The sequence below is a fragment of the Sapajus apella genome, unplaced genomic scaffold (assembly GCF_009761245.1).
Source record: "Sapajus apella isolate SASKATOON/1434 unplaced genomic scaffold, GSC_monkey_1.0 scaffold68, whole genome shotgun sequence".
In the NCBI taxonomy this organism is placed as follows: domain Eukaryota; kingdom Metazoa; phylum Chordata; class Mammalia; order Primates; family Cebidae; genus Sapajus; species Sapajus apella.
Window position 1 is genome coordinate 10609082 of NW_022437008.1, and position 21246 is coordinate 10630327.

At 57.8% G+C, this 21246-nt stretch overlaps 1 protein-coding gene and 1 long non-coding RNA gene across 5 annotated transcripts in view; one reads left to right on the forward strand and one right to left on the reverse strand.

Moving 5' to 3' along the window:
- VSTM2B (V-set and transmembrane domain containing 2B) overlaps nt 1-10135 on the reverse strand; it is a 28417-nt gene extending 18282 nt beyond the window's left edge. Inside the window, exons 1-5 of one of the 3 annotated variants that reach the window (XM_032249195.1) lie at nt 9892-10134; nt 8881-9486; nt 8160-8344; nt 7103-7132; nt 5321-5792 (exon numbers count right to left, since the gene is read on the reverse strand). In XM_032249195.1, the coding sequence (XP_032105086.1) occupies nt 5321-5792; nt 7103-7132; nt 8160-8344; nt 8881-8962 (769 nt within the window). In that variant the 5' untranslated portion in view covers nt 8963-9486; nt 9892-10134. Of the gene's footprint in view, nt 1-5320; nt 5793-7102; nt 7133-8159; nt 8345-8880 lie in introns of all 3 variants that reach the window. The other 2 variants (XM_032249196.1, XM_032249197.1) reach the window with 2 other exon arrangements.
- The window catches only part of LOC116530810, a 146602-nt gene continuing 132073 nt past the window's right edge, over nt 6718-21246 (forward strand). For both annotated transcript variants that reach the window (XR_004260145.1, XR_004260146.1), the window contains exon 1: nt 6718-6852. This is a non-coding gene — a long non-coding RNA (uncharacterized LOC116530810). The remainder of the gene's footprint in view (nt 6853-21246) is intronic.

Sequence of the window (21246 nt, forward strand, 5' to 3'; positions counted from 1 at the left end):
TGGGTTGAGATGTAGTGACCGTCTCTACCTGGCCCACCGCCCCCTTTGGTCACAGTTTACGGTTGCCATGGCGACGTCCAAGGATGTTTCCCCTTGCCGGCTCCCAGCAGCCACAGCCTCTCTACAGCTGTCACACCCATGGCCTTGGCTATCTTTCTCTCATTATTAATTGAAATATTGAGAGCCAGTTCTCTGTGTGGGCACCCAGCAGCAGCTTGCCACATCCAGCCGGCTCTCTGTGGGGGCTGTGGTGCCTTCCCTCGGAGCCAGAGCCCTGAGGCTAATTAGAGGTTCCCACGCCACCGCTCTGATCCTGAGGTCCCTGCGGAGGGGAACCTCTGGCCAGCCATTCAGTCACAAACTGGATTCTTTTGGGGCCATGCTAGACTTCACTGCAGTGCCTTTTCCATTGAGAAGTGTTTGTCTGGAAGATACTCTGTTTGGTCTCTCTCTCTTTCTCTCTTTTCTAGAAATGGCAACCAGCAACAAAGTGTTCACGAAAAATGGGTCAGCGTTCAGATTAATTAGGAGGCAGATTTACGAACACGGCTAAGACGGGGCCGGGCCTCCCGCGCCTGCTCTGTTCTGCTAATCAAGTCCATGTTTATTTTTAAGCACAAATACCAAAATGTCTCTTGACAAATGAGACGTGAAATGAATGAGTTTTTGCACATCAACTTTTAGTGCAAATATGTATTTGGCTGTATTGAGTACACATGTGGCACGGGAAGGTCTTTCTTGCCTGGCTGTGCAGTAGTTAATGGATGAGGACTGGAGGAAGTCCCCCTCTCTCCTTCCTGGCGTTACCAAAGTAACTCACTCAAAAATGGGGGCTTTTCTTCTGACTTCCTTCTGGGAAAAATCGCTTAACGGTGGACTATCTGGGGACATGTCCTGGGACCACCCTTGCAGTCATCAATCTGAAATGACCAGCATCCTGAGCCTCTTTCTTTTCTGTTTTTTTTTTTTGAGACGGAATTTCACTCTTGTTGCCCAGGCTACAGTGCAGCGGCACAATCTTGGCTCACTGCAACCTCCGCCTTTCGGGTTCAAGAGATTCTCCTGCCTCAGCCTCCCAAGTGTTTGGGATTACAGGTGCTTGCCACCATGCCCAGCTAGGTTTTTGTGTTTTTAGGAGAGATGGCGTTTCATCATATTGGCCAGGCTGGTCTCAAACTCCTGTCCTCAGGTAATCCACCCGCCTCAGCCTCCCAAAGTGCTGTGATTATAGACGTGAGTCACCACGCCTGGCACATGAGCACTGCGCCTGGCTCTGAGCCTCTTCAGTGCCTGTAGGTCCTCAGTCCACGCTTCTCTACTCTGCTGCGAGCTCCTGAGGGCTGACCTCTGCAGCCTGTGTCACCTGGGTGCCCCTGCCCTCGGATTCCAGGAGGGTTTGACCAATGGGAGGCCCTGACAGGGAACTGAGGGTGGGAGGAGAGCGAAGTCCTTGCTGGGTGACTGGGTTGGCCATGTGTCTCCCATCCTACTCTCTGCGTGCTACTATCTGCTCCGGTGCTGGTTCCTTTAGGCTACGGGTGCTGATGGCTGCCACTACTGCCAGCCCCGAGACCTGCACCCATCCTTTGTCGGCTGCCCTAACCCTGTCCACACCTTGATACACACTCTCTTTCCACTTCCTCCAGTAACCCTGTTTGAATGTGCCATGTGCCTCTGCCAGCACCCTGGCTGATACCCTCTGCAAACACTCATGCCTGTTACCTAAGAGGCAGTGGTCCTTTCTGGACCTCTCCCCATCCAGCTGCTGAGAATTGCCAGGCTGGGAGGCCAGGCCCAAGGTCATCTGCCCCGAGCTCCCTCTGCAGCTCAGGCTTCTGTGGTTCCCAGTGAAGCGGCTGGCTTCCTGCCTCCCAGGGTGCTCAGCAGGACCCGGTGCCAGCAGCCAAGGTCAGGGCACTGGCTGGTGATGCAGCCCTACAGAAAGGTTACTGCTGCCCATCCTCCAAAACACAGTCTGCAGGCTTCACATTGACAGCCCACAGCCTAGGTGGCATTGGGTGACTCGGGTGAGGTGGGACACAAGACAGAGCATGGCTCCCTCTTTGGCATCAAGCCTGTTTGGGTGTATTTGTGAATGACAGGCCTTGTCATACACTTTCCATGCCCAGCGTGGGACATGGAGTGGCTGCAGCAGTGACTCTCATAAGACCTTCACCTGGAGAGTGGGGGACACAGGCTTTCTGAACTCCCAGCTGAAGGCCCACCTCTGGGCACCCCAAAGGAGGCTTGGAGAGAGACTGGAAGTTCTTTCTGAGATGTGTCTACGCAGTTCTTGGCCTGTTCAGGAGCTGGCAAGGGTTAGGGGGTGACAGGGACTTCAGAGGCTGCTGTACTTCTATCCCCGGGCACTGCTGTCAGCCCCGCAAGCTGTGCTTTCAGGATTGCAGTGGACACCAGCCCCTCCATGGAAGGTAGAGTGACCCACATGGGCATTAACATATGACCCTGTGGCTGGTGGGTGCTCAAGGCCCTACCTGCTGGGATGGCCCTGGTTACTGTGCCATCAGCATTGAGCTGAACTGAGGACCTCCATATCTTCTGGGAAGAAGGGCACTGTCCGGCCCACCTTCCCCAGATGAGATACCCTGGACATCTTCACTCTCTGATTCAGCCTCTACAGCCAGCAGAGAGACTGGCTATGACAGGCAGTCAGGTCAGCTGTGGCTGAGCCTGGGACTCAGGCTGAAGGCCAGGGGAAGAGGGATTCAGGCAGGAGTGTGCTCATGACCTTGGTCTCATTACCATTTTGTGAGCACAACCAAGTTCACTCTCAAAGATCTCTTTCACATGCTCTTGACCAGTCTTTAACCAACTGCCGGTTCCACTTGGCATTCAAGGTCCACCAAAGCCTGGCTTCCAAATGCCTCTTAGCTTTATCTGCCCATCCCCTCCTCTCCAGCTAGTGTGGCTAATAAACAGGGTGATCATAATGAACATCTATGTACAGCAATTTCCATACTAAGCTCCCTCTGAGGTCAGAGAGATTATCCTGTTCATTTTACAGATGGCTCAGAGATGGTAAGACACTTGCCTAAAATCACACAGCCAGTAAGGCCACAACCCACATCTGGACTTCTGTCTTTCAAATCCTTCAGGAATGTCCTAGAGTTATGTCCCAGCCTGTAATGCACATTTCCTTGCTGGGGCCCAAGGGGATGGGGAAGAAAGATGTTCTCTTCACCAGTCAGCATCAGTTACACCAGTGGCTCTGTAAGTCAATAGGCACTCTCCCTGTGCACGGCCTGTATGCAGAACAGAGATGGCTAACTCCTTGAAGAGTCATGCTCCCCTTGCATTGTGAAGATGAGGCCCGAAAGCAGCTGCCACACCAAGGACTACATTTCCCAGCAGCCCCTACATCTGTGTTGGACCATGTGACTGAGTTCTGGCTGATGGAAGAGGATAGAAGTAATATTTACCACTTTTAGACCTGGTGCTTAAAAACCACCTTGCCATTTTTCTGAACCAGCTTTTCTCTGAGAGAGTTAAGTGCTGCCAGAATGATTTGAGTGGCTATTTTCTCAGTCTCCCACGAATGATAGATACTTAGGGCTGTCCTAAATGCATAGGAAATAAGTTGATTCATTATACACAATGCATACCTGAGAGCATTACAGCTTCATTCTCTCAGAGCAGTGAGGTGACAAGGGCTGCTTCTGTCTCTCCTCCCTGGTCTATGTCATGCCCAGAGTGACTTTGGAAGCCTCTTGCTGAGGCCAGTAGTCTGAGCCTGGGTCCCTGAATGACTGCATGGAACAGAGCCACCACATGCCCTGGGGCACTCCAGAGCAGGACTTGGTGTGAAAGAGGAATATGACATTTGAATAGTGTCAAGTCACTGACATTTGGGGGTTTATTTGTTCACAGCACCTAGTGATATCTTATTGCAGAGGCTGGAAAGTTCCCAGGCCCTCTACCGGTCCCTACCTTCCCCAATAGCCTGAGGGGACAGTCTTGTAGGGCCCTGTGTGGCATCCAAGAGGGATGAGGCCTTGGGATCAAGCCAGTAGCCTGAGATGCACTGAGGAGGTGGCCACAGTGGGTAGAGCTGAATGAGAAGCAGAACTGGACTGATATGCCAGACAGACTGCAGGCTCAACTGTCAGAGGGCTTGAGAGTTAGCCAGAGAGGCAGGATGAGACCCTGACGAGAAAGACCTGCCCCTTCGGTTTCTGCAGATAGTTCAGGAGCCCACGGGCAGACCAACCTTTGAGAACTACCACTGTAGGGGCGCGACAATGTGCTCTGCCACATCTAGGAGGTTTCACACGCGCCTGTCCCCAAAGCCAGCCTCCGGGGCGGTGTGGCCAGGAGAGATTTCCCCGTGGGACTCTGTATCAAACAAGGCTGAGGGGAGGGGCTGAGAGAGGGAGTCACCTGCTCACAGTCAGGCACTGGGGTGGGCCCAGCTTGGAGCAGGGGGAGAGAGTGGGGATACCTTGGAAGAAGGGGCACACTGGGCAGGCCTTTCTACCCTCCATAACCTCCCCCCCTCCTCCACCTCTGCCCACAGCTCCTACAGCTCCAGAGCCGCCTGCTGGGAGAAGTCAGGCCATCATTTTCTCTCCTCCTTTTGCCTTCCCACATCCTCCCCTCCACACTCCAGCCTCTCAGCTCCCTAAGAAAGCAAGCCTTCCCCTCTGGGTGTCAAGTTCTTAACAGTGACTTGGGTCTCAGTCCTTACTGCCGACGCCCCTGAAGACAAAGGGTGGGGAGCTGCGATTTATAGCACAGTACAGAGCTGGTGCCTAGGGCCATCCTCCATTTAGCCAAAGAGAGCAGCGGTTCCACAGCCAGCCCCCTCCACGCGCTTGGACAAAGTCTGTTCAACTGAGCACGCGGCATAGAAACCAACACAACCTGCGTTTTAACTGCCTCCCGCTCTCCACCACGCGCCAGTGCCGGCACCAGGGGATAGCTCCTTTCCACTATCAGGGCTGGCAGAGTGCTGGCCCCTTGCCACCATCAGAGCTCAGCCCTCAGGTTCCAGTTCTCCAAACCCAAAAGAGGTCGCCTCCCCACCCTACAGCCTCCATCGAACCTGGAGGTCTCTGTCAGGGCAGCCCCCTCCCCCATTCATAAATGCACATCATAAATGCTTCCAGAGGCCAGGAGTAAAGACAGAGAAACGACGGAAAGACGGTTCCTAAGGGAGGGCGCTCCCGACCTAGCTAGGAATGAGTAGCACATGCAAATGAGCCAAGAGGGTGGGTGCTGGTTCCGGGGTCCCCCAGGGCGTTCCCGTACAACCCTCGCCCTGCGCCCTCCTGGTGCGTGCGCCCCTTCTCCGCGCCCTTACCTGAGCCGTTCCTCTGGCGCAGCAGAACCGCCTGTCCGGATGGTGGCGACGCTGAGGAAGCAGCAGCAGCTGCCGCGACAGTGGTGGTGGCCGTGTGGGCCGCGGAGGCTGCCGCGGCCTCGGGGACTGAGGGACCTGCGGCGGCGGGAGGGCTCCCGGGCGGCGGGGTCTTGTCTCCGCGGCCGGGCTCCGAGGTGGTACGGCCCGCTGCGCCCGCATTGTTGGCGTTGGCGGCACTGGCTGGGCCGTGGCGACGCGGGCCGCTGCTCTGGATATGGGACACGGCCTCGGCGGCCTGCATGTTGGGCGGCGCGAAGCGCGAGAGCACGCGCAACAGCGCCTGGGCCTTGTGCTCCTGCGTGTCGTCGTCGCTGTAGTCCGACACGCGGCACTCGTACACGCCCTCGTCCTGCAGCCGCACGGCAGACAGCCGAAGCCGGTGTGAGATGTCATTGCCCTGGACGCGCACGGTCTGCAAGAGAGCAGGGTTAGAGGCCGGGCTGGGCAGCTCCCAAACCTGCTCTTCTGGCCGCCTTGGCCGTCGCGCCCCCTCATCCGTGCACCCCACTTCCCGGACCCTGGTTTGCCCACCATCACGATCCGGCTTCCCTTTCAACCCCGGCTGCCCCGTGGCATCGGGCTTACAACTCTGCGTGGACGCCGGGCCGCCTGCTCTGTGTCCCCACCATCTTAACCAAACTCCTGCCCACTGCCCTGCCCATACAAACCAACACTGCTCGTCTTCCCGTAGCTGGTCCTTCAGACGGACAGAGCCCACCTCTCCTTCCTCCCTCCCTCACTTTCAGGAACCCCCAGGCTCCCTGTTCACTAACTGCCCCAAGTCTTTCCCACCGCGACTCGCTCCAGCCTACAGCGCCGCCCCAGCCGGCCCTCCACACCTCCCTGCCCACGGAGGGCCTGCCTGAATGGCGTCCTAAGGAGAGCCACCCTGTCCCCAGACCCCGCCTTCACAGCTAACACTCCACCCTCCCAAGGAGGCAGGCTAAGCTGAGGCTGCTGCCCGGCTCCCTGGACACCCCGCCTGTGCGCAGGGTCTCCAGAAGCCCTCAGCGAAGTGCTCCTCCACAGCGCCCGGGTGGGGACTTCTGGACGGAACCTCTCTGTGGCTCTCACCAAACATCCAGGGAACCCTCACCTCTAACTGAGCCCACGAGGAGGCTTCGTCATCACCAGGCCCTTCTACGCTCCAGCTGGGAAGCTTGGGCTCATCTCCTCTCAGTTACCAACCCCAAGACCTGGGACCCGTGCACGACCACCCCCTGCCCAATCCCCTCGCAAGCCTGCAACACCCCGCACCCAGACCCGCAATCCAGGCGGAGGACAGAGGGTTGCAGCGGAGAGTGCGGAGCGGATGCTCAGGGCGGGGAGGAGGGGGCGGGAAGCTGGAGCCACGGTCGCCGCGAGGGCGAGCAGCCGCGCGCTCCCGGTGCTGGGAGGAATGCCCGCAGAACCAAGGCGATCAGACGCGAGGAGGCCTGAGCACATGGTTGGGACCAAGGGGAGTTTTACAGGTGAGCGCCAAGCCGCATCAGGGGACTCAGGCCTTGGACCCTTGATTTACACAAAAGAGAACCCGACCCTGCAACCGGCGACAGATGGCGCCCGGACACGCCAAGCAGCCGCCAATACGAGGCTGCAATCGCGGCCTTACATGCGCAGCCCCCCTTGCGCGGCCGCTGTGGCGTGCTAAGGGGAGGGAGCTGCGGGGCGCGAGGCGGCCAGAAGGGGTCTCCCGCGGCCCGCGCTGGGCTCCACACTTACGCTGATTTTAGTTGCATCCTTATTTGTTACCTAAAATGCAAAGAGGGAGAGAGAGAGACATGAGGCTCGAGGCCTTCTGGCTGGGGGAACTCAGATCCGCCTTTAGGCAAGGGCACCCTCCGCGGGCGGGTTAGGACTGAAACCGCCTGGAGGGTGGGGGTTGAGGGCACAAAGGACGTCCGGATTTCCAGGAGTTTCCCGGGAGAAAGCGGGGTTTGGAGCTAGCATGGTGTGGTGCCTGGCCAAGGGGTGGCTGCCCTGGTGCACACCTGCCGGCTGAACTGGGGAGACTGGATGGCCACCAGGGTGGGAAGGAAGGCCCCTCTCCTTCTCGTCTGGCATCCTTAGGCCCTGCCCGGTGGCTCAAAATCCTCCCCCAGCTCACTGGGAGCCGTGAAGAACTGGAGGGAGGGGTCCTGTGTCTGGACGGGACCCTGCGGGAGGCTCAGTGGCAGTAACTCTGGTTGGGACCCTGGGAGAATGTAGGTGTGTATGTGCACGCATGCACCCTAGAGTGTGGGTTTGGAGTGTAAGAAGTGTGTGGGTTTTGAGGCATACGGGCAGCGTGGGCCTGTTTTCAGCCACAGGGAGGTTGCCCCTGTATTGCCCTGAGGGCTGGAGGTCCTGCCGGCTTCCCGGTACTCGGTTTTCTGCTGGCCTCTGGAACGCAGTCCAGGGAAGCCCTGGGGTCCTCAAAGTGGCAGAGGGCAGGGACAGCCTGATGGGACCAAGAGGGTTTCCTTCACTACTCAGCACCCATCAGATGCTGGGGCCGCAGCCAGCAAGCACGGGCCAGCGACCTGGGTGAGGTGTGGCTCTTTAGGGGCTGGGCGTGAATAGAGTTCCGGGAGGTGGCGGGAACAGGGATGCTGTCAAAACAATTGACAGGTTTGGGGGTAACAACTGCTGAGTTTGAAGATGCTTGCGAGGGTGGAAGATGGGCCACGCCACAGGGCGGCGCCCTGCGCGGGTGAAGCCGGCTGCTTCCCTCCCCGGGTAGCCCTCGCCGCCCCGGGCCCGAGCCAGGAGCGCCGACACCGCGTGGGCGGCGGGTTACCTTGCTCCGGGCACCGGGCACGCTGAGCGCCAGCTCGTGCAGCAGCTCCCGGGGCGGCTCCTTGAGGTACCACCACTGAATCTCCAGCGAATACGAGGTGGCTCCGCTGGCCCGGAACGCACAGGGCATTTCGATGTCGTCTCCCTCCCGTACTGTCACATCTTTGGGGACTTCTGTGAATGTAGCTGGGGGTTGGGGGAAAGAGAGGCGTGACCAGCTGTAGGGCGGGGGCCTGGGGCAACCCAAAGGGAAGCGGTCGGTCTCTGGCTGTCTGCCTTATGCCCCCCACCCCGCAGCTGTTCCGTGGCGCACGGCCGGAGGCGCTAGCAAAGTTCGGGGAAGCGGCAGCAGGGCCGCGACAGGGACTGGCCACCGGCAGCCCGCTGCTTCCCTCTGGATCGCTCCGGGCGGTAGGGGCAGCTCGTGCTTCTCTCCCGCGCCGGGCCGCATGGTCGGAGTCTGGCTGGGGCTCGCAACTCCCGCTCCCCAGAGGCCGCCTTTCCGCAGCTCGGCCCCAGCTGGACTGGGAACGACTCGGGCGCTGCGCTGCCACTGCGGCGACCCTTCGCGGCTCGCCTCCCTCTACCCCTCCGGGCCCCGGGCTGCACAGCGGAATTGCTGGAGACCGCGTAGCTTCCCAGTTCTAGGCGGCGGCCCCAGCAAAGAACCCCCCCACCCCCACCCCTCGAGCCCACCGCGGCAGCAAAGTTCCCGCGCTCACCGTCGGCCAGGAAGAGCAGCAGGGCATGCAGCAGCAGAGGCGGCAGGTATCCGAGGGCACCGAGCCGGTTCCGCTGTTCCATCTCCCGCGGGGGGCGCGGCGGCGGTGGCGGGGGCCGGGGAGCGGAGAGGCGGCGGCCGCGTGGGCTCGGATCGGCTCCGGCTCCAGCTAGGACGCCTCCGAGCCTGCCATGGCCCCGCGCGGCGCCCCCTCCCCTGGCCGCCGGTGGCCGCCAATCAGCCCAGCTCCCTCGCCGGCCTGCCCGGCGCGGCTCCGGCGGGGGGCGCTGCGCGGGGTATGCGAGAGCCGCGGTCCCGCCGGGAGGGTGCTGGCGATCGGTCAGTGCCTCTCTCTGTTCCTTCGTCCACAGGACGGTGGGGATACGCGGTTCAGTCTTTGCCCGGAGGGCCGGGCAGGGGCTGGGCCGCGCCGGGACCCATCCCTGGCCGAGGGAGCGCGCGCCTCGGAGCCGCGAGCTTCTGCCTCCCTGTCTCCTTCTGGTTCTGCTCCCGACTGCCACCTCCTTCGGCTCCTGCCGCCGCCCCCGCCGGTTCCTCCACGGCTCTTTCCGCAGGGCGAGTGGGCGCTCAGCCGCGGCGCGCAGACCTGGCGTCCGACCCAGCGCAGCGCGGGGAGAGCGGGTCCGGCGTGGCGGACCCGGAGCCGGAGAGAGGCGGGGAGAGGGGGAGGGGAGGGGAAGGGAGGGGGCGGTCAGTGGCTGGGCTCCAAGCCTCCTCCACCGCTGCATCGCCCCCGCCCTCCCCTCTCCTGCCACAGCCCGCCCCGCCCCCGCCCCGGAGCGCACCCTCTTTCTCCGTGGGGGTCGCTCGGAGGGACCACCGTCTTTCTGGTTAGAGCACAGCCCCGCCCCACTCCCGCTTGGGTTGGGAGTCCTCCCACCCAAACTCTCCCTGGCTTCTTCCTAGTCTCCACCGCTCCAGACGGCCGCTCATCCCTGCTCCCCGTGTGTCCCGCGGTCCTCTCCGCAGCTCCCAGTCCTCAACTCCTTACCCCAGTTTGGGCAACCAGCTACTCCGCTGTTTGGCCCAGGCCCGGGCCATGGCGGGTGGGTGGGCGCCCGGGGCCGCGAGAAGGGCTGAACGCTGTGCCCAGCCGGGGACAAGGCTGGGTGGCGGCGCCGGCGCCGGGAGTCTGCAGTGCGCGAGGGAGAAGTGAGCGCACAGCTCCCAGTGAGCAGGTGCCTGTGGCGCGGAGAGCGCACCCGCGAGCCAGCCAGCAGCGGCCGTGAGTGACGGCAGGGGTGGCGGGGGTGGTGTGGGGAGCGCCTGGCACGACTCAGGGCCCGGGAGGTTTCCAGGCGGGGGCGGGGTTCCTGCCCCTGGATCGCGGGTTCCTGCATCTCCACGCGCTCTTCGCCGGTCGTGAGCCCTTCTTTACCCCGTACAAAGCGAGATCCCGAGGCGGCAGGAGGCCGGAACCCATCCCTCGCCTGCTCTGGCATACCGGGCATCCCGGTACCTCCCTCAGCCTTCACCCGGAGCCTACCCCCTCCCCAGCCATGTGAGGGAGCGCGGTCTGGTCCCCAAGGGAAACGCGGGGTGGACAAGTGGTTCGGAAGCGATGCGTAGTCAAGTCCCAAGACTCGCCTCGGGTATCTCCTCTCTCTTTCTCCGTGGGAGTCCCTAGCCAGCGCATTTCAGCACCTCTGCCCCTACCCCGGCCCCCACGCCTCAGCTCTGACCTGAGGTTGGGATGCGGCAGCCTGGTGGATTCACGTGTCTGCTTCCCCGGCCACCAGCCCCAGCCTCCCGGAGGCAACGCCAGAGGGTTCCCAGGGGGCCAAGGAGAAGGCAACCCAGAGGGAGGACACTTTCCAGCAGCCACCCTGGTCCAGGCGGCCAACGCAGCACAGCACAGCTCAGAGGGGGAGGAGCCGCAGGCCCTCTCCAAGGCTGTCTTCGCCAGCGGGGTGCCTGGGCCGGCCCTTCCTGCCTCCCTCTGCCTGCCTTTTAGTTTCCTCGTTTATGGCCCAGGAGTCACTCCCAACCCCTGGCTCACTGTGGCTCATCTATCAAGCCCCTGTTTGCTAAGATCTCCTGCTGCCAGCAGGGGGATCAAGGGGGTACTGTAGGACTTCCCTCTTTCCCTCAAGTTCCTCTCTAGGGGCTCCACAGAGGCAGTTGCCAGCTCCTTCGCTCATGGCAGGAGCTTTTCCCTGGAAATCCCATGTGCCCTTAGAAACCACTCTGGACCTCCAAATGTAAGACCCTGCCAGTCCCCATTGCTGTCCTCAGCTTCTGAAGGGAGAGGGCAGGCTTGCACCACGCTATGCAGATTCAGGTTCATGGTGGGGTTCCAGGAAAGCAGGCTCGTTTGGGGACTGATTCCAAGCAAGGGTCTGAAGGAAGAGCTAGCCCACTGAGCAGCTGCCCACCTGGAGAGGCATTGGTCTCCTTTCCTGGTACCAGATCCAAGCAGAGGCTAATACTAAAGATCAGCGATGCCTATAGGAGAATCCCTGTAGCTGGAGGGAATTACCTGGAAGGTTTACTGATCCTTTATCCCTGTACTGCCTTTTGGAGTTAGGTGTTTCTTGTCTACTGCCTGAGTTGGTATTGCTCTAAGAAGGACAGATACATGTTTTCACATGCTTTTCATGTACTAGACACTGGTTGCGCACTTTTAAGCATCAGTTCTCAACGTGACAGAGATCCTTCTCACAGGGAAATCAGATCTCTCTTCCATGGCTGAAACCCCGCAGTGGCTCCCATTTCACTTGGCATAAACACCAGTGGCCTTGCAGTGGCTGCCAAGGTCAAAACCGTCTGCCTTCCTGCTTCCTGCTCGCCCCCTTCCTTCATGTCCTCATCTTTTCTGTCTTCTCCATAGCTCACACTTTCCTAGCCACACAGCCCTTCCTACAATGCAGCTCACTGGGCAGGCTCCTACCCCAGGGCCCTTGCACCAGCTGCATCATCCGGCTGACATGCTTCTCCCGCAGATACCTGCTTGGCTAACTCTGTTGTGTTCTGGTTTTTGTTAAGCAGTCACCTTCTGTATGAGGCCCTCCCGGAGCATCATATTTAACACTGCAGTCTACACTGCCTCTCCTCCCACCACCCAGCACTCCCAGGCCCTCGCTCTGCTTTTTAAATTTTTTTCATTTCACCAACCATCTTCCAACACATGGGACTACACCCTTATTTAGAGTGTCTTATTGAAAGTCTCTAAGTCTCTGCCTGCCTTGTTCACTGATGTATCTCCAGCCCCTCGTACAGGGTCTGGCACAGAGTGGGAGCTCAGTAAATACTTGTGGAATGAATGAGTGAGCTCATTTTCTCTCTATCACAACTCCAGGGGTAGACATTGTGATTTCACCCCGTTTTATGGATGAAGCTCAGAAACTTACGGAACTTGCCCAAAGTCACGTAGCTAGGAAGTGGCTGAATGACGCATCAACTCAATGACGCATCATCATGATCTGTCTTACTCTGGGCTCTTAGATCTTAACCAAAACATTCAGCTCCTTCCTACTCCAGGTGAGACTGATACTGATGCCTCGAGTTGGTGTGGAGAGCAAGGCCCTGCCCTTGACTGATGGGAGCCAGGAGTAGTCTGAGCTAGACTTGTAATCTTTCCCCTGCCCGTTCAGTTTGGTCTACTTGTTTCTGCCCTGCCTCGTAGATTGTGATGACAGCTGAACAACCTTCGCCATGTGGTTTGTTTGTTTGGTTTGGTTTGGTTTTAGACAGGGTCTTGCTCTGTTATCCAGACTGGAGTGCAGTGGCATGATCTTAGCTCACTGCACCTCAGCCTCCAGAGTAATCATGCTGACCCAAGGAGGCTTAGCCCACCACGCCTTGCTAATTTATATATTTTTTGTAGAGATGGGGTATTACTGTTGCCCAGGCTGGTCTTGAACCCCTGAGCTCAACCAATCCTTCTGCCTCAGACTTCCAAGTAGCTAGGACTATAGGCGTGTACCACCACACCTGTGTAATTTTATGTTTAAAGTTTTCTGTAGAGGTGAGGTCTTGCTATGTTTCCCAGGTTGGTATTGAACCCCTGAGCTCAAGCCATCTTCCTACTTCAGCCTTCTCAGTAGCTAAGACTACAGGCGTGTACCACCACACCCAGCTAATTTTTTATTTTTAATATTTTTTGTAGGGATGGGGTCTTGCTGTGTTGCCCAGGCTGGTCTCAAACTCCTGACCTCAAACGGTCCTCCTGCCTCTGCCTCCCAAAGCACTGGGATTACACGCCTGAACCACCATATTGGCTTTCTCTGTGTCTTTAACTCCCAGCTGGGCCTGACCCATAGTTAGCGCCTAGTAAATGTTCAGACTGGGGACGCTGCTAGGAGCATTGGGGAAGAGGCACTTTGCCTCCCCTTTGCGGTGGGGTTTCCGTGGGCAGGGCAGGGACTTCTGTCTCTTCGACTTAGCCCTTTGGCTGGTTGGAGGATTACTAAGACCAGACTGAAGCTCCTGCCAGTCTCTGCCCAGCCTGGCTTCCCGATTCCTCCAGGACGGCCAGTTCCTTCTCACTATGTCCTGGTGAGATGTGATCTCTCAGTCGGAGACTCTAAAAAGGTGGCCGGGATGGAGCATGCGTGTCATTTCTCCCAAAGGGACACTGAGCTCTGGGGACACAGCCATTCAGCTCTGCCCACTGTGGTGTCTCGGGCTCCTACAAAGATGACCTGTTTGCAGTGAATCATGGTTATGTGAAGCAGTGAACTTGAGAGTGTTTCACAATCGCTTTGTTTCTCGTCCTCATTAGTCATCAGTGGGAACTAACACGGTTTTCCCTGCCTTCATCCACAGCTCTGAAATGCCTGTGGGGTCGCGGTGCATGAGGACCTGGAGGCGGATCCTTTTGTAATGTGGTCGATGGGGCCATGGGTTGGCTACCCTGCCCAGTTGGCTGTGCCCGGGGGGTTCGCTTCTGCCCGGGCCTGGCTACTGTGTGCCCAGCCTCGGGGCTCTCACTCATTACCTGTTATGAGCTGTTATTATTGGGCTGCGAGCTGGGGTGTGTGGTGCTTGTCAATACCATTTTGTGGATGGATTCACTGGGCTCTCAGAGGCACTTTAAAAAGTGCTGTTTAAAAAGACTGCCCAGCCTTTTGTGAAAGCACCCTTAAATTACAGCCCTAAGTGAGTGTTTTTCCTGGAACTCACTTTCAAAATTTATTTATTTGAATGCTCAGGTCCTCTTGGAGTTGGGGTTTCAGTATTCTTGTCTCGGCTGACCTTTCCCGTCCTCCTGCACCGTGTACGGCAACATCGATTTTGGGTAATGTATTTTGATTTTAAGATGCAGCCCATCCATAAACTTTTCTATCAATAATCCCGGCACACTCTGTGTACCCGGCAGCTTATAGGAAAATAGCAGATTTATGGGGGCTTTTATTTTTGGCCAATTTCGTCATTCACACACCATCAGTATCAGGGTTAAAGGCCTGAAGTCCAGTCCCAGGAAGATGCCCCTCCAAGGGCACACACCGGCTCATCTAGGGCTGGCAGCCTGGCCCTGCCTGTACTCTGGTGGGGACTGCTGGGGACTGATGGAGAGGGAAACAGTGATTGATGCCCCTAAGATGGAAGGAGGGGCAAGTGAAATGGCTCACATTTTGGGTTCCCGTGTCCCTCGTCTGCCCCATGTCCTTTTGCAGTGCTGAGTTCTAGGAAGAGGGTAGCAGAAGACACCCCGTGTATTGCATGGATACAAGAGAGGGCCCCTCCGCTGTCACCAGGGCCATCAGGGTGGCAGTCTGCCCTTTCCCATGTGAGCTCTCACTGGGCAAAGCAGGCCTCCCCATGGTCAGGGGTTGGCCTGCAGCAGCCAGAGGACGCACAGCTGCCAGGCCCCAGGGTCTGGCCTGACATCGCTGTGTCAGTGCCATCACACTGCATGCTCAGAGCCTCGGGCTGTTTGCTCACTTGTCACAGGCAGGATCAGTTGGGTTTGGGGGTAGTCAGGAGAAGGGGGACACGTCGAGAGAAACTCCAGGCAGGGCCTGTTTCACCCCAGACATTTTTTCAGCCAACATGTCCTGATGACCTGGTCACTTACGCAGCATGTGCTTGTGGGTGTCTGCTCTGCGATATGCCGGTGCAGGGGATGCTGCCGTGAGCAGGACAGACGCGGGCTTCCTGCCTGCAGGGAATCTGCATTTGCAGCCAGGAGGGGGTGGAGACTCCCTCAGCCCCGAGAAGAAACGAAAACTAGGTCTGATATTTCACCCATGCTGGGTAACTCTCGGCACACACCCGTACGTAGCGGGAATTCTGGTGCTGGAGGAAGACCTGGGGATGTCAGCCAGGCAGACCTGGGGAAGGAAGAGTACTTTAGGCAGAAGACACACGAGTGCCAAGCCCATGGGAGGGGATGTGGGGGTAGAGCATGGTGTGTGAGTGAGGTGGGGTTCGGTGGGATAAGAGGCAGGGTGAGGCACGCTGGGGCTTTGCAGCCACAACAAGGATTCCTGTGACCAGAAGAGCGGGGTTCAGAGCTGAACAAGACGTGGCCCTGGCCTTGAGGCTCAGAGTCTCATGTGGATTCAAGCTAAGCACAGAATGATTCCAGCCCTGGTAGGGCCCCACCCCCCACAGGACGTGAGCTGTGGGTCCTGCCTGGGGAGGCTTCCTGAGCTCTACCTAAGTGCAGAGTAGAATCTGGCCGAGATGGGTGGGATGGGGTTAGGGTGTATCAGCATCCCAGACAAGTAGCTGCCTATGCAAGGGGGTGGAGGCAGGAGATCTGGGGACTTCGCTGGGACAAAGAGGAAACTCCAAGGTAACAGGATCAGCAGCAGTAGCATTGGGAGATAGGACGGGAAGACTTTGGCCTTGGTGACAAGGAGCAGGTCTGACCCTGATGGCAGCACAACCGGGTGTTGGGATCTGGGAAACCGCTATCCCCTACAGGGGTGGGGTTTGGGAGCTGAGTGCAGAAGCCAGGTGGTTGTTGCAGACCCCTCCTTATTGTTGGCTCTGAGGAGGGGTCATTCAACGAGTCCTCACCTCCCACCTTCCTCTGATGGCCACTCCTTTTGCCTGCAGAACTGGCCCCAGCAAACAGCAATGCATCTGGCACAGTGAAGGTGTGAGGGTTTCAGGGCGAGCCTGGGTGCCTGAGTCCGAGGGGCCAGCCCGCCTTGCCCCACCCTCCCTGGTTCCTCTGCCCTCTCTGGGGTGCCAGCCGCTGTGTTCCATAGGGAAAGCCCAGACGCCGTCTCTGATGAGTGTCCTCAAAGCAAGACCCTGCCTTGTGGTCTGAGCCAGGGATCGCCAACCCTGGACAATTCAGTCAAAAGCAGAACAAAACAAAGCAGAATGGAGCAGAGTGGAGTCCAGGGTTCTGGAGTCTGATGGACCTTGGCTTAGATCCTAGCCTTGCCTTGTCCTTTCAGAGCCTCGGTTTTCTCATCTGTAAAATGGGTATGCTGGTGTTAACTGCCTGTAGTGGGTGAATGGGAGCATTGGTTTTGAGAGCTGGTCACTCAGCACTTGGGGTGTGGCCCTAACAGCATCGGACCGAATGTTGAAGCACACGCCTTGCCAGCTTTGGTGTTGTGAGGAGGTAGCATGGGGTATTTGAGGGCATTGCCCGGCCACCCTTGAACCCAGGGACTTGGGAGGGTTGGCTTTACTAAGGAGAGAGGAATGGCCAGAACTTAGAGGTGATGGGTGGAGCTGAGCACCCCCAAATGGATTTTATTACAGCCTCTGTGTGTGTGTGTGTGTGTGTGTGTGTGTGTGTGTGATTTAATCATTTGCCAAGATAAATCTTATAGACCCATGGAGAGTTTATTTTTTTTTTATTTTTAATATTCTCAATACACTTGGGGTTTTATTTCCCACTAGATCTATTAGTTTAATTTAGTAGAGGACAGACTGTGTACTTAACCAAAAATTGCTTTGACATTATGGAGAATTAAGAGGCTGGGGCCAGACGGATCTCAGCAGATCGATCTGCTGGAGATAAACTCTGTTATTTCCCCGTGCGCTTCCTTCACCTTAATGGCAGGGCTGGTGATTAGAAATCACGGAGCTGGCTCTTCATGACCAGGGGTCGGCTGGAGGGTCAGGCCCTGGCTCCCCTGTGCTCTCCAGACCCACGGAGCAGGCTCCCCTTTGGCAGGACACTGTTTAATGGTTCCAGTGGAGATGCTATGGGGACCTGGGGGCATCTGTGGCAGCCTCCCAGTGCCTGGTCCTGCCAGCCTTGGTCCCCTGGGACTGACCAGCCTTCCGCAGGGTTGGCCTGATGTCATCAGGGAACCAATGTGAGCACAGGGCCGGGGCACAGTGCCGTGGAGGCAGTGATGGGGAGGTTGAAGCCTGGATGTGGATGCTGCTGCCGTCAGATCTGGGCTGTCTCTCCACCACACTGAGCCTCGGCCCTCTGTGCAGAGGGCGCTGGGTTCCTTCCCTGCTCCCAGGGTTGCTGTGAGGGCCACAAGCTGATTCCAGGAAGTGTCTTTTTTTTTTTTTTTTTTTGAGACTGAGTCTGGCCCTGTCACCCAGGCTGGAGTGCAATGGCGTGATCTCAGCTCACTGCAACCTCCGCCTCCTGGGTTCAAGCGATTCTCCTGCCTCAGCCTCCTGAGTAGCTGGGATTACAGGTGCACACATCCATGCCCAGCTAATTTTTGTATTTTTAGTAGAGATGGGGTTTCATCATGTTGGTCAGGCTGGTCTTGAACTCCTGGCTTCGTGATCCACCCCCGTTGACCTCCCAAAGTGCTGGCAGTACAGGTGTGAGCCACTGCACTGGACCTAGATTAGAAGTAGCTTTGCAAATTGTCATGGAGTGCACTCAGGTCAACGCTCACGGTCCCGTGTCTCCTGAATTTCTGGATCCCAGGTGGCTCTGGAAAGGCCAGTCACACTGAAGGGTAGCTTCCGATTCGGAGCCCCCAGGTTCTAGCATCCCTTCATCATCCTGGGTACCACCTAGAGGCTTCTGACCACAGCATCCCTCGAGAATGGGGCCTGGGCCCAACTGGTGACCCTGTGGCCACCAGTTTCCTGGCCCTTGGCGGTTCACCTCTGTGCCTTAGGGGTGAGCACTCTGAAGCATGGGGGAAGCAGAAGAACCTTCCATCCCCCCAACACTGTCCTGGCTGAGTGGCCCCTGAAGGTCTAGGGCTCCACCTGGGGCTCCGCAGCGGGGTGCAGTAGGTGGACTCTGTCCCACTTCACACCCCCCGCAGTTGCCAGCCCGGCTTGGGCCTGAACTTGCTCGCCTGCCTGTGCACATGGCTCTCCTGGTGGACTCTGGCCAGCCGCAATCTCTCCTTCTCCAGGAAGCCTTCCTCCTCCTCACTTCCTCCCAACATATTGGACTGCCCTTGTTTTCCGTCCCTACACCAAGAACTGCCCACGTGTCTAGTGTTAACCTCTTATTTCAGGAAGGCCCAGACCTGCTTTCATCTCAGACCAGCTCCCAGAGTCCGAGGCCACACCTGGGCTTAGCAGGAGAGTGTGCTGGGTCGTCATGTCTGCCACGGCCTTGGGGCTGAGGGAGGTGGCAGGATTTGCCATCTCTAGAATGGCTTTCTGGGTCTCCTTGAATACTGGAGGGAGCTAATGCCTTCTTGCCCTGTCCCCCGAAGGCCAACACAGGGCTGCCTCTATGTATGCGAAGATCTGTACCAGAGTTGGCAGGCTCTGGGAGGCCTGCTGTCCATGTGAGAGGTGGCGTGATTGGGGAGGGACTGGGTCCCGGCAGGGTCTCATTTCGGCCCACACCCAGCTTCTGCCCAGGTGGGGTTACCTGGAGAAAAAGATGCCTGCCCTGAGCCCTTCCAGGGCAGGAGCTATGCTCTGGTCATCCTCGTATCTGCCTAGTCACCTTGTCTGGCATATGGTGGAGGTCAGTGGGTGCTGGGCTGCGGGAAGCTGAGGCCAGTTCGCAGCTCCTGGTGGGTCCTCAGCCCCAGGCTGTTCTTCCAGAGGAGCCTTGGTCTGTCCTGCTCTCATGCAGGGTGGTGGCCTCTCTGCACTGCGGGGCTGCGGTAGGTACGGTCACGAGCTGTAGGACAGTCACGAGCTCTGGACTTGACATCATCTTTGGCTTCAGAGGTCAGTTTATTCCCCCACTGCGGAGAGCACACGTGCAAAGGCCCAGACTGGGTCCAGAAGGATGGGGTGGTCCTGTGGGGGCTGTGGCCGTCCAGGCTTCCGCTCCCTTCGGAGCTGACTGGGGGCCTGGGAGGAGCTCGCCGGCACTGCCGTGACCTTCACGCCTGACTTGTCCCCTTCGAATCCCTCCTGCTGATAGACTGGCAGCTGCCAGCACCTCGCGGTTTGTGAAATGTCAGTGGTTTAATATCAATTCTGGAGGTTTTATTGCCTTTCCCCCCATTTTCCGATGGGATTTTCATCCAATCGAGGCCTATACAGAGTGACGGTAGATTTGTGTTCCTGTCCGAAGTTGACAAAAGGTCACTGTGCCTGGGGAGCCGGGGCTGCCGCGCCTTGCATACACGTGGCTGCTGTCCCCCAGGCTCTGGAGGCAGGCCACACTTCTCTAAGGGCACAGGTCAGGTGAACACAAGCTGCTCCCCTTAGGGCCTGCTGGCTGGGCCAAGGCACCTGCAGGTTTAAACTCAGCAATCACCAGCCACAGAAAGCCCTGGTTTTATTTGCAAAACATTTTTGACACTTCAGATCTAACTTAATTTTTCACAATAATGTTGTAAAATGTCATTTTTCCATTTCAAAAAATATTAAAAGCCCTATTGAGTGAGATTCTCTGTCTAGGGAGAGCCCCGGCACTGAGCCACACTGGGCTGCATCCCCATTGTCGTCTATCCGGCTGGGTTGTCTGTACTCACCAGCGAGTGCCACTCACTGCCCAGCTCTTTCCAGGACCAGGGGGCTGGCGAGGGGGGAGCATAGGTGCAAGATTCTTTGTCAAGTTTCAGCTGGTCCCATGACACTTTAGACAGGTAGTATCTAGACGTTTTACCCAGCTTGGTGAGTCGAGTCTCTAGGGAGCATCTGCGGTGCGCATGGCCTGGTGCTGGCTTGGAGGTGGGTCGTGGGGGACACACTTGGATGGAGGACCAGGCCCTGCTGGGCTCAGAGCTCTGTCTTCCTTGTTGTGGAAGGGTTGGTCCTATGTGATTGCAACAGTGCCATCGGTCTATGCTGTGCCTTCCAGAGCCTGTTTGGCTGGGGAATGGGCAGAGGGACTCTAGGGTGGCCAGGCTGAGGGCACAGAGGGGCAGGGGTTGGGTGACAGAGCTGGGGGAGGCCTGGTGAGAAAGGGAGTGGCAAGTGCATCTGGAGGGTTGGGAGCAGCTACAGGTCCCCCACTCCTGGAGTGCACCTGGAGGGTTGGCAGTGGTTCTAGTCCCCCCACACCTGCTTCCCTGTCTTTGGGCCTGGGGAAGGACCCAGTGGTTGGTCACCCTTTCACATGACTGTATGTCCCCTAGCCCTTTATTCCAGGTGCTAGGGTCCCGGCAGTGTGACCTGAGGACACAGACAACATGTATGCAGAGAGGATGTGTATGTGTGTGCACACACATGTGTGTAGACAGTATACCTGTATGTGGATGACATGCCTCTTGTGCACAGAAAGCATGTGTGTAGATGGGGTATCCCGTGTGTGTGTGTGTGTGTGTGTCATCCCCCCTCTCCTTCCTCCTCATCCTTCCCCTTCCTCCTCATCCCCCCTCTGCTCCCTCCTCCCCCCCTTCTCCCTACTTCTCATCCCCCCTCTCCTCCCCACTTTCTCCCTCCTTCTCATCCTCCCTCTCCTCCCCCTCCCATCCTTCCTCTTACCTCCTCCTGCTTTCTTCTTTTTCTTTCTGTTTTTTTTTTTGAGACAGAGTCTCACTCTGTCGCCCAGACTGGAGTGCAGTGGTGCTGTCTCAGCTCACTGCAGCTCCCGTCTCCCGGGTTCAAGTGATTCTCCTGCCTCAGCCTCTGGAGTAGCTGGGACTACAGGCATGCACCACCATGCCCAGCTAATTTTTGTATTTTTAGTAGAGACGAGGTTTTACCATGTTGGCCAGGACAGGCTCGATCTCTTGACCTTGTGATCTGCCTGCCTCAGCCTCCCAAAGTGCTGGGATTACAGGCGTGAGCCACTACACACAGATTTATTTATTTTTTTTGAGACAAAGTCTTGCTCTGTCGCCCAGGCTGGAGTGCAGTGGTGCGTTCTTGGCCCACTGCAAACTCCACCTCCTGGGTTCAAGCAATTCTCCTGACTCAGCCTCCTGAGTAGCTGGGATTACAGGCACGCACCACCATGCCTAATTTTCGTATTTTTAGTAGAGACAGGGTTTCACCATGTTGGCCAGTCTGGCCTCGAACTCCTAACCTCAGGCGATCCAGCCACCTCTGCCTTCCAAAGTGCTGGGATGACAGGCAGGAGCCA